Below are 11,571 nucleotides of genomic sequence, written 5' to 3' on the forward strand. Positions count from 1 at the left end.
AGAGCTTACTGTTCTGCATCTGTATTTAATCTGCGTGGTATCTTTCTCTTGACTGAACTCTTTTTTGACAGTAGAGCTTGGTGCTGATGTTGTTCCCCGGGAGTGCAATGTGGCCCCAGAAAAGACTTAAGTTCTTTATTGTGAGGGTTGGTGTTTTTTCCCTTGTGAACACAGTCTTCCTTGGACACAGCAGAACTTTCAAGAGACTGAGAAGTATCTTTCTGCAACAACAGTTAATTGTTTAAGAGTTTCAAAGCACTTAAAGTTATTGCTTCCAACTCAAAAACCTGCAAGTTTTAAAGTAACTTTTAAAGGAACAGAACAATTTACCCTACCTTCTGAAAGTCACATTATGCCTAGCAGAAATTATTTTCTAATCATATTAATAAGATAAATTCTGTCTAGGAAGTGACACTGAGCATGTTGCAGTAGTTGCCTCTCCCACATTCGAATTTACATTAGGTTATCCAGTCAGTCAAACTAGTAACTTCTAAACAGTTATGTAGTTTTATGTAGGAATGTCCTAACACTTTCAGAAAAGCACTGAATCATTGCTTTTTAAAAAGTGCTAAATTATGACTTTCAAAAATTTTGCTCTCAAAATAGCAAATGAAGTTAATCAAGAGACAACATAGCTAGGTTCTGAACTCAAATGCAAAATTCTCCATTCTATTTACAATTGTAGTTGCTTAAGTGCTATACCATTAATTCTCAAACACTGTACCTGAACAAGTTCCACTCCTGGGGCTTCTTCAGCTGCATCGCTACAGCTGACGTATCTTATGGCACTAATTATTCCCTGAACAGCAATGCGCTTGTGTTCTCTGTAGTGCAAGTCTTCAATCTCTTTCCCCGTTTCACCTATGGCTTTCAAAACCGATTCAACTGCAAAAATGAAATTTCCATAAACAAGTTTTAAAGAAATACAATATCAAAATGTCTGAATGCAAGACTCAAAATAAAAGATAATTTGTTATTAAATATTAAATTTATGTAAAATTACATTTTTGAAGAATTTTAAATCTTTTTGTTGTTCACATCACATGGAAAAAAATTTAAACAATAAACCTTTTTAGCTCACAAGCAACTTTTAATATGCATTATCAGATATCACAATTTCTGTTTCAGGTGAAATTTCTAATTCACTGTATTCTTCAGTATAACTGTCTTTAATTCTGATTTAGCAGAATATTCAGAGTAAAACTTCTGGGCAGATCCGTAGCTCACGTAAGCTGGTACAGTTCTCCTGCAGCTAATGGTGCCATGACACTTTTTGTAAGATGAGGATTTAGCCTATGATACTTCTAGTCATGAAAGGGAGTTTTTCTTAAAAGACATTACAAATTTGTGTAATCACTAATAGTAACTGTGTTGCTTTTTAACCAATGCTTTAAATCCTTGGAGTAAGACTGAACTGAAAAAGGCTACAAATCTTAAAGATATTTGATGGTATGATACCTTTATTATTTTTACAATATTTCAAAAAATTATTTGGAGGTCGTGGAAAAGGATAATAGCCACCAATGACAGTTTTCTTCATTTGATCAGCTTCACTTTGTGTTTTAGTCCACTGAATGAAGTTTTTCACTTTGGTATCCTTGGTGTATGGCTGACCTTTGTGCCACCCTTTCAAAACAAAAACAATCTGGTATCAAAACCAAAGCAGGTTACTGTAATCCGTTCTTGTCTTGAAACTATTCTGAACACTACATAGAAAAAATGAATTAAGAAAAACTGGGCTAGAGAATACAAAACACATCCTTCCACTAGTCAACAGTGTTTTATGAAATGAGTATCTCGAATTCCTTGACTAACACTTGCATTTGACACTGAAAGTTAGACAAATGTGAAGTAATAGAAAGAAAGAAAACAACTAGCAAAAATGCTACCAGAATACTTTCTCACAGGAGCATACAAAATAATGAAATGATCAGAAATTGTTTTATTATCAGGAAAGAGCAGATAAATCATCTTCATAGGGTTCAGCAAAAATTGTTACTGACAGGTAATTGGCAAGGTATGTATTCACTGTTGGCTGGTTTAAAACCAAAATATGGACTAAATACCAGTTTTATCAAATAAATTGTAATCTGACCAGGTCTACGTCTAAGCTGTGAACTGAAATAGATTTCACCCAATGGTTTGCAATCTCCAGCTGTAGTTCTTACTTAGGACCCAAACAGACATAAAATGAACTAAAGCTAGGGTGGGGGAAAGCTTAAGTATTTAATTAGAAAATTAAGCACAAAATATACGAAAGGAAAGCAAAGGAAAAAACCAACCTCTCAAACCCTTCATTTAGGAGCAAATTAAATCATTAGAAACCTACTAACAAAAAGACTAGCTTGCTTTGCTAGTCCAGTTAAGCATAAAACACCCTACCCAGCTTGTCAGGAAAGACCATGTGTATAGAACTGACTATGTTCAGGTACCTTTTAAGCACATATTTTCCTCTATTCTTACTTGCCAGAGGAAAGATTCAGACTGGGTGACTGATACGTTAGGAACACTGAAGAAATGAGCTGGATAAACAAACACAGGAAAGATACACCTATTGCATCTTACACTCCCTTGCAATTAGGCCAGTACATCACTTGCCTGCAACACTGCTATAATCTGCCTCCTGTTTCAAGAGCAAATATACTATAAACAGCTGTGCCTGGTCCTGCCTGTGACACACTGACTGGTGGTATCTAGTGTACAGTATCACAGGGCCATAAAGAGTATTGTAACTGCAGAAGGGAATATTCAAACAAGACTATATAGAAGGAATGCTCCTTCAGTGCAGCCCAGCACCACGTCCCTTCCCAGACCACGTGGTCTGCATAAGGCCCTGCACATTGGGAAAGATGAAACGTAATAGCTCTCCAAATATTTGGTGAAAAAGATTAGCTAAGATAAATTTAGGACAACTACACCCATTTTTTTTCTAATAGGGAAATCTGTAAGCCAGAAAAGCTGCAAGTGATTTTAAATGTTTTTAAGGAAGTGATAATCTGCACTGCTACACTATGAAAGGATTAAAACAGTCTGAAAGAATTAGTAAACATATGACTTAACCTAATAATACTTGGGTACTTTTCATAAGACACACCCATTAATGCCTCACAAGAATGCAATTTGCCCTTTTCTTTTTGCAATGGTATTTCATTATCAACTCAAAGTCATTTCTGACAAGGAAACTAATACTATGCACTGATTATTTTGTTGTAAAATGAAAATATCCTTTCCAAAGAAGTAAGATGAGAACTACATAAAAGTAAAACTAGTTTAAGTTACCTGTAATGAATATTTGACTTTCATTTGAAGTTGTAAGGTAAATTGTGCTGGAAGGATTCTCAGTAAGGTCCCGTACCACTCTCATCTGTGTACACACCAAATATGTCACTGGAGAAAGAAAAAAACATTCAGTTTTTTTCCTGATACTTCATCGATTTTAGAATGTCAAGACTGACACACACTGAATTAATTTTATTAAGTGCTCTAAACAAGACATTTTAGTTCTTGACCCTACGAATGCTTCAGCATGTATTGAGCCTCTGTTACAAATCACAATATGGAGATGTAATTATATTTTCAATTTAATAACTGTGCAAGGAAATTTCAGCATACATATTAGGACTAAAAGATGAGATACTTCATCAGGTAGGATATCAATGAAACAAATAGTAAAAATATGGATATTAGATGGCTGTGTTTCTGAAGGATAAAAAGCATAAAATCGTGGAAAGCACAAGAAATCATGACATGTCACTGCAAAACTTCGACATAGAGTACAAACTCACTCTTTTGTTAACATCCCAGTTAAACACTGGAATGTCATTCTTTGCCATTTCCCCAGAACACTCAAGATGAATGCAGCCATAACCTTAACAGGGTTGTGCAGCTGGTTCTGCATCGTATGATATAAAAAATGCACGTGACACTAACCAGTGTTAATGGAAGGATGAGTGCTTGGAGGAGAAGAGAAAGAAGGCAAAAAGAAATATTTAAAGCCCTTTTAAAATCCTTAATCAAGGATTCTCCAGTTTGAAATTTATCATTCTTAGCTCACATGCAATAACTAACACAGTTGGCTGATGACTGCTATTTGGCCAAAAAATATTTATTCAAAGAAATTAAGCTTTTCCACCTTCACCTCTCCTTTCCTCCAATCCTCTTAACCTATTCCCATCTATTTAAAAAATACTTATTTACAGGACAAAAGAAGTAACAGATTTGACCAGCTGCCGCCTTTATTTGCCTCTGACACAAGAGATGTTGCCCCAGGTGCTTCACTTAAGTTTCTGTTGCAATTAATGAGATCAGATGAGCCCCAGGCCCAGCTGCCCATCCATTTGTTTAGACTAACTGGCAGATTGCGATATGATAAACGTTTCAAACATTTAAACTAATTTTTTTTATTTTTAAATTTTAATTTCTGATCAGAATTTTCTGTTTGAGGAGATAAACCATGGCAATTTTTTATTCAGTGGCAATTATACTCAGAATTTGAAATTAGCAACCAACTAGAAAAACACTATAAATAATTATTAATAAGTATTATAGAGAGATGAATACTTGGGTGAATATGCTCAAACACATCTGGCTGAGAAGTTGCAAATAATTCCAGTATGAATGGTTGGTCTGAGGTCCCATCAATGGCATGTGCCCAACGATAGAGCCAGAAGTCTTCACCATGTTCTACATAAACAAATATTAAGAAAAATGTATAAGCATTTATTCAGAAAGTTAAAAATTGATTGATAAATTCTGAAAGTCATATTTATAGAAAAACCTCTCTTTCTTGCTCGTTCAGCCCTTCCTACAAATGTCACAAGACCAATAACATCACAGGAATGATTGTTTGGTAAGTCATCCAGTTCTGACCTAAAACCAAAACAGAACAAAAATGTGGGTATTTGTTAATAACAAAACATAAAGCTTTCTCAGAAACTTTTCAAAAAACATTTCCAATTAACATTCAGTGTAAAGTAGTGAAATTTAAGTTCCAGCTTGACAACCAACAAAATTCTATTTTACCTTGTTATAAACCGATATTTAACTTCAGGTAATCCCCACTCTGGCTTAACCATTTCTTCTGGAATAATACTTATTTTAGTAGGAGGGTCTCGAACATTAAGGCTGATTTCTGACAAAGAAAAAAAAAAAGTCAGTAACCTTTAAGGCATAAATACAAATAATAATAATAATAATAAAAACTTTAAAAAAACCCCCACAAAAAACCCAGGGTAAAGTTTCTTAAATAAAGTATTCCAACTTTGTCTCACTGCTTGTGAAATTATTAATCAATTCTTATGACTTTATGTTTTCATCAAAATAAAGTAAGGAATTCAGGTACAGCATTCAACAATGCAATTTTATAATGTGAGCAATGTTAAAACTTTCCAATTCCCTACATGAGCCAATTAGTCCGATCCAGCCAGATATTTTAAAAACCAGCAACAGAAACTAATACTACAATACTGATTAGATATGAAGCACTTTTTATGCTAGCTTCATTCTCAAATGTCACTAAGATCTAAAACTGACTTGCAGACAATGAAGTAAAACAGGAGACAGAACTATCAGATGAGAACTTCCACATCTGATACCAGTTCAGGCAGTTATTAATATGATAGAAACACATCATGGCCGTGGAGGAAAACAAAAGGTCTTCTCATGTCTATTCTATAGCACCTGAAAAATTTAATTTATTAAGTAGACTGTTTAGATGCTGAATACCAAACATGGTGAAGCACTGGGGGAAGTGGGGGGTCCTGCAACCAGATAAATACAGGAGGAAGGGCTTCAGCATCTAGAATACACAAGGTGGTACTCTACTGTCTCTCTCATAAGAAGACAAATCTTGCTGGTATGAAAAAGACAGATTCTGATGAAGTTTCTACAGGATGCTTGGGTTTGGGTAAGGGATTATTCAAATAATGCACCCAGAAAAGTAATTAAATAGGTAGAAATAATGTATACAATTGTTTATATAATTATATCCGGCCCCTCACCCTAGCGGTGCAACATTAGGAAGGTGTTATACTTGACATCAGATCCTCTGCTTAGGAATTTTCTTTTGGCTGCTGCTTTCTAGACATGTATTTGGAGGACAAGCATGGTTTTTCATATGGTGTTCTAGGACAGCATCTCAGAGAAAATTCCTGAAAACAAAACTTTCCCATGCATCAAAACTATTTATCAATTGTTTTGTCATTTTGAGATTAGATAAAAGTCATATATTCAACTCAGGACTACACCCTGGGATGATTCAGAAGCTAAGGTCAGTCCAGGCTATTCAAAACAGCAGTTTTCATCAGTACCACATAATTTCAGTGATCTGTGAAATGCACACGTTGCCTAGCAGTTGAATTCAAGGTGTTGGTACTAAGCTCCAATGGTTTTAGGTTCTGAAACAGCACCTGTCAGCATGTCATACAATGCTGCAGCTGCAAACAGAAGCAAGCAATGCAGAACTTGCTTCACAGAAATCTAGGAATATCCCAGAAGCATACTGTCTTGCAAGAACTCTTAATTTGGAAAGCCCTTTCCCTTGTGGCCTTGTTAACCCTCCAGATACATCTGACAACATTTACAGGTGAATGGTTGTAAGGAAACACTGGAAAGTTGGGATTTGATAGAATTACAAATTGGAAATCGATGATGGAAAAAGGAATTGTTACTTAAGCAATTCAGTGTAATTGATTAACTATCTAGCTGAAGAACTTTTGGAGTACTCATTGTGCATGCTTAAAAAGAACTGAAATATTGCACCATATTGAGCATATACAGAGATATTCATATTAATGGAGTAATTAGTGAGGCATTAAATGTCACTTCATCTGAACAAAAAAAAAACCCCACCAAACCAGCCATGTACCAGGAGTTGCATAAAATTGATTTTATAACTGCTCTAGAAATTTTTCTGGATATTCTGTTCTCTTTAGACTCTCTTCTTACAGGATATATGGGCATAGGATCCATCAATGCATGGTGTTATGTGCTTTGTAAGTTCATATTAAGACAAAATTCTGACCTTTGTGCTGAGAAAAGAAATAAGATACTGTACATACATCAACAGGAACTGTAGATTAGTAATTTCTACCGTTTATCCGCAGTCTGAAAATACACCATGGCACTTTGCTACAGACTGACTTTTAATTCTTCCATTACACATCTATTACCATTTACAGCCCATTGGCCTAATTTTCCATTTTGATCTCTTCGTTAACATTTCTACCCCAATAATGCTTGCAGAAATCAGTAGTGTAGTGTGAATGAAGCCATTAAAATGAAGTGGTATTTGCCCATAGAGAAAGTCACGTCAGACAGTGTATTTTATTCTGTCCTTTTCCCGTAGAAAGGTTTTGTGGCAATTATACTTGTTTTCAGGGCTGGCTTGTAATTATCATCAGCTTCCCTCACAAACTTCTATTCCTGGCTAAACATTTCTCTCTCCTGCCAACTCGTCACAAACACTTCAGACATTAAGATCTGGTTTTAAGGCAAAGATACATTAGGCAGAGAATACACTGCTTCTAGCAGTGAAAATACTGTTTATTTTTGTGCACTGTAGCAACCACATTAGGAAACTGTCATCATTAATAAGCTGTACATACATCATCCTTCACTAACACACATAGTTGCTTGTTTCAAGGAAGTTATTTGAATTTTCTGAATGTTGGCTGACATTTTGTTCTGAGTTTAAAAGCACAAGAGGGGAAAGAACTCATGTTCAGCAAAGTAGGAGAAAAAACCCCAACATGTTGACCAAATCCAGTTTGAAAAGGCTATTATTGTTACATTGCAGCACTTGTATTTCTGTAGCATAGCTCCTTTGAATATCTGTCCCACTAAACAACCGCAAGTAAGAAAATACTTTCTCATAGCCAAGGAATATTCTTCATATATGCACTCCCATGGTGCTGCCGTTTCAGCACAGACAGCAGTCATCAATGCAACTTTTTATTCAGTGGAGCTTTGCAGATACTCTGGGCCTTGACCATATACACTAAAATCTGAAGTCAGATCAGGTGACAATGTGCTTCAATGACCTAGAAGAAGGTGCGAGCAGTGCACAAACGATATCTGTATTATTAATCAGGAAGCAGAATCAGACTAAAATTCAGTACCAGAGGCCTGTCTTTATGACCCCAATACTTGAAACCAGGGATTAGATTTTTATTTATTTTTTAAATAAAGGTTTTAACTAATTGTGGCAATAAACTTTGTAGACATGATCCAAATATAAACAGGGACCAATAAGAACTTGGATGCTAAGAGACCTTTCAAAGCTTATATTTAAGGATATATACCTTATCAATTAGTCTCAGCAACAGATCACTTTCTATTTTATTTCTGTGAAGAGCTACCTTTTTACAGCTACATTTCATTGAATCAAAACAGGTTTCTGCAATACTTAACCAATTGTAGCAAATCTCTTCATCTGTGAATCCCCTGGGGTTGGCTGTGTTTTAAATGGGTAACTGGTTTTGATAGCATACTGTTCAAGAAGTAGTACTGTGCCAACCTTCATACTGTTATACCATTCAGGACATAATGAATTCCACAAAACCATTGACATCATGCCTGAACCATCAGCAACTTCAAAGTAAGCCTAAAGAAAAAAAGAGACAAAATACATTCATCTTTTATTTATCATCATTCTGGTACATATTTATTTCGGATAGTGCATCAGCTACTTGACTCATGAACAATTCCTCTGATGATCACAAATGGATACAGGGTATGTTCCAAAACTTGTATTGAATACTAGAGTTGAAGAAATCCCTAATTTTCACAAAAGAATTCTTCCACAACTACCCCAGCCCAAACTCTTATCTTTCAAGTGCTCAGTAATGGTAGGTTACGCCAGTTTCACGCTATGGTTTTTGGAGGAGGTTGGGGAAATACCATGCACAAGAAACAATACTGAAAAGATTCTTCTTTATCAGAGACACTGCTGTATTTAGAATAACATTTCAAAATATCCATGAAGGAAAAACATATTTTGGAAGTTGAGATGTTACAGGTCCATTTGCTAAACATTCTTGATCTAAACACGATACAAGTCTGATTTTCAAGAAAAAAATGCAGAAAATCTGCATTGCAAACCACTATCTTTTCATTGAAGTTTTTCTCACAACAAAGATTTCTACCTAATTATAATTTTAAACTGGGCGAACTTTGAATCCATAACTGAGCAGTGAAAAAGATTTTTAAACAGTCTTATAATGATCTTAAAAGGTAGCAATCCACTGAAAAAAAAAAATCTCAGCTCTATCAAAATGCTTCATTTTATCCATTCATCTGTCAGCTTCAAACAATCATCTGCTTTTGTTCATACTACCATCCACTCTTTAATATATCACCATTGTTGAACGTATCTAACACCTTATGTGTTTTTTGCCCTTGCTGCTTCTAAAATCCTCTTTTCCTTATTCCAAGTTCAATACAGACATTATACAAATCAACACTTGTTAGCTCATTCTAATATTCCTAATTAGTCATGAACCGTGCATCCTTGAAAGTAAACCATTATATAATAGAATCTTTTGTTATCCCATTGGTTTTTATCCAATAACAATAATTCAACACTATCTAAAGAAGGAATGCATAAAGCAAAAAGCATGTAAAATCTGTCTCCTAACTTATTGAGCTAAATCAGCTCTGGGTATTGATTCTACAACTAATACCAGAAAATGCGACTGATGAACTGCCACGAAAGTTAGGAGTATCATCTAGACTGTCTACCAAGAAGCACCTCCAATAAGAAGACCCAGATTTACCTTCATGTGCAAAGGGAATGGAAACATGAAATGTGAAAACACCACAGCCCTTCATTAAGACGTTTCATACCTCTCTCTCCCCATGGAAGAATTCCTATGAGTTACTGGAGCTCTTTGTAAAGTGTTGTCTTTCTGTATGGGGTCTGGCTGGGACAGACTTTATTTTCTTTGTACCAGCCTGCATGGTACTGCATTTTAGATCTGTGACTAAAATAGTGTTGATAACACACCAATGCTTTAGCTGTTGCTGAACAGTGCTTGCACAGTGTCAACGTCTTTCTGTTTCTCACTCTGCCACCCCAGCGAGTAAGCTAGCGGCGAGCAAGAGGCTGGGAGGGGACACAGCCGAGATCGCTGACCTGAACTGACCTAGGGTATATTCCATGCCATGTAACATCATGCTCAGATGTACAACGGCCTGCTAGTCTTCCCAAAGTACCCATTGTTCAGAGACTGGCTGGGCATCGGTCTGCTGGTGAGAGGTGGTGAGCAATTGCTTTCGCATCACTTGTTTGCCCTTTTTTCCCCCCTTCACCTTTAACTGTCTTTATCTCAACCCAAGGGTTTTTCCTCGCTTTTGCTCTTCCAATTCTCTCCCCCACCTCTCTGGAGGGGGCAGTGGAGAGCAAACGACCAGCTGGTGAGTGCTTAGTTGCTGTCTAGGACCAACCCATCACACCTCCTGTCTCCATTTCCAAGAAGCTCTACACAAAAATATCACAAGTAAAACATATTAGGAAAATAATTAAGAATTTTACAGTAAAACAATCTATCTAGAAGTCACCAGGTGAGAGAACTGGGGGATACAATTTGTTAAAATTTGTTCGCTTTTTTTTGGACAAGACAGACTAACTCCAACTTCCAAAGCATAGACACCAGAAACATTTAGGCTGTTATGCTACTAAAAACTCCAAATATTTTTTTTTCTTCACAAAAAGCTCAACTGAACTATAGTAACTGAAACACATCCACTCAAGTTAGATCACTAAATTCACCATTTCCTACTCTAAAGGGCTCGGCATTTTTGTAAACGTAGCATTTTTAACATAAAGTAGCTACAACATAAATCTTAACTTTATGTGCTTACTATGTGGTAATAATGATTTCCAAATATCCTACAGCTATTTGTTCAAGTGCTAACCTATGTATTTAGCCCTCTTTACCTGATAAGGCATATGCAGTTTTTTCTCTGGTTTCCCGTAGTACCTTAGTCTAGATTTGTGCAGGACTCTCACAAGAAGTGGATGGAAGTGAACTCTGCTTCTCCAGGTCATTTCCAGCTGACCAAGAGAAGTCAGCTTGGAGACTAAAGTTAAAGAAAAAAAAAAAAAGACCAAAAAAGAGCATTTATGATTGAACATTTAAGTTTTCAGGAGTAAAGCACACAGACCAGGACGTCACATATATTTTCTTAATGTTTCTAACATTTAAAAAGGCTCATTTGCTGATACTATTCACCATTAAATCCCGCTCTGAGCTATTTGCACACAGCATAGTTTTGTGGGTTTTTTTAATTGAAAAAGAAAGTGATGACACATTTAAAATGACCCAGAAGTGCTGTCAGACGAACAGAAGAGCTACTACAAGACACAGGTGTTAGCCTACAAGGGCATCACACTCATGCAGAAGTCCCACTTATACCTCCCTCCTCACCAGGCTTCGTGTACTGGCCCGAGCCCCTCAGCACTGACCACATTTTGGGTGGCAGCGTATAGGTGTGAGCACCCAGTGCCACAGACTAGCCGAGAGGCTACTACTGAAACGGATGTTATTGACACCTCAGAAGACCGGGTGCAAG

The 11,571-nt window shown here is 36.3% G+C and overlaps 1 protein-coding gene across 2 annotated transcripts in view; it reads right to left on the minus strand.

Moving 5' to 3' along the window:
* RADX (RPA1 related single stranded DNA binding protein, X-linked) overlaps window positions 1-11,571 on the minus strand; it is a 29,439-nt gene that overhangs the window by 16,418 nt on the left and 1,450 nt on the right. Inside the window, exons 2-10 of one of the 2 annotated variants that reach the window (XM_072877268.1) lie at window positions 10,937-11,079; window positions 8,410-8,602; window positions 5,023-5,131; window positions 4,778-4,869; window positions 4,561-4,683; window positions 3,280-3,387; window positions 1,459-1,626; window positions 725-885; window positions 10-221 (exon numbers count right to left, since the gene is read on the minus strand). In XM_072877268.1, the coding sequence (XP_072733369.1) occupies window positions 10-221; window positions 725-885; window positions 1,459-1,626; window positions 3,280-3,387; window positions 4,561-4,683; window positions 4,778-4,869; window positions 5,023-5,131; window positions 8,410-8,602; window positions 10,937-11,079 (1,309 nt within the window). The remainder of the gene's footprint in view (window positions 1-9; window positions 222-724; window positions 886-1,458; window positions 1,627-3,279; window positions 3,388-4,560; window positions 4,684-4,777; window positions 4,870-5,022; window positions 5,132-8,409; window positions 8,603-10,936; window positions 11,080-11,571) is intronic. The other variant, XM_072877269.1, reaches the window with a different exon arrangement.

The sequence above is a fragment of the Ciconia boyciana genome, chromosome 12, assembly GCF_034638445.1.
Source record: "Ciconia boyciana chromosome 12, ASM3463844v1, whole genome shotgun sequence".
In the NCBI taxonomy this organism is placed as follows: domain Eukaryota; kingdom Metazoa; phylum Chordata; class Aves; order Ciconiiformes; family Ciconiidae; genus Ciconia; species Ciconia boyciana.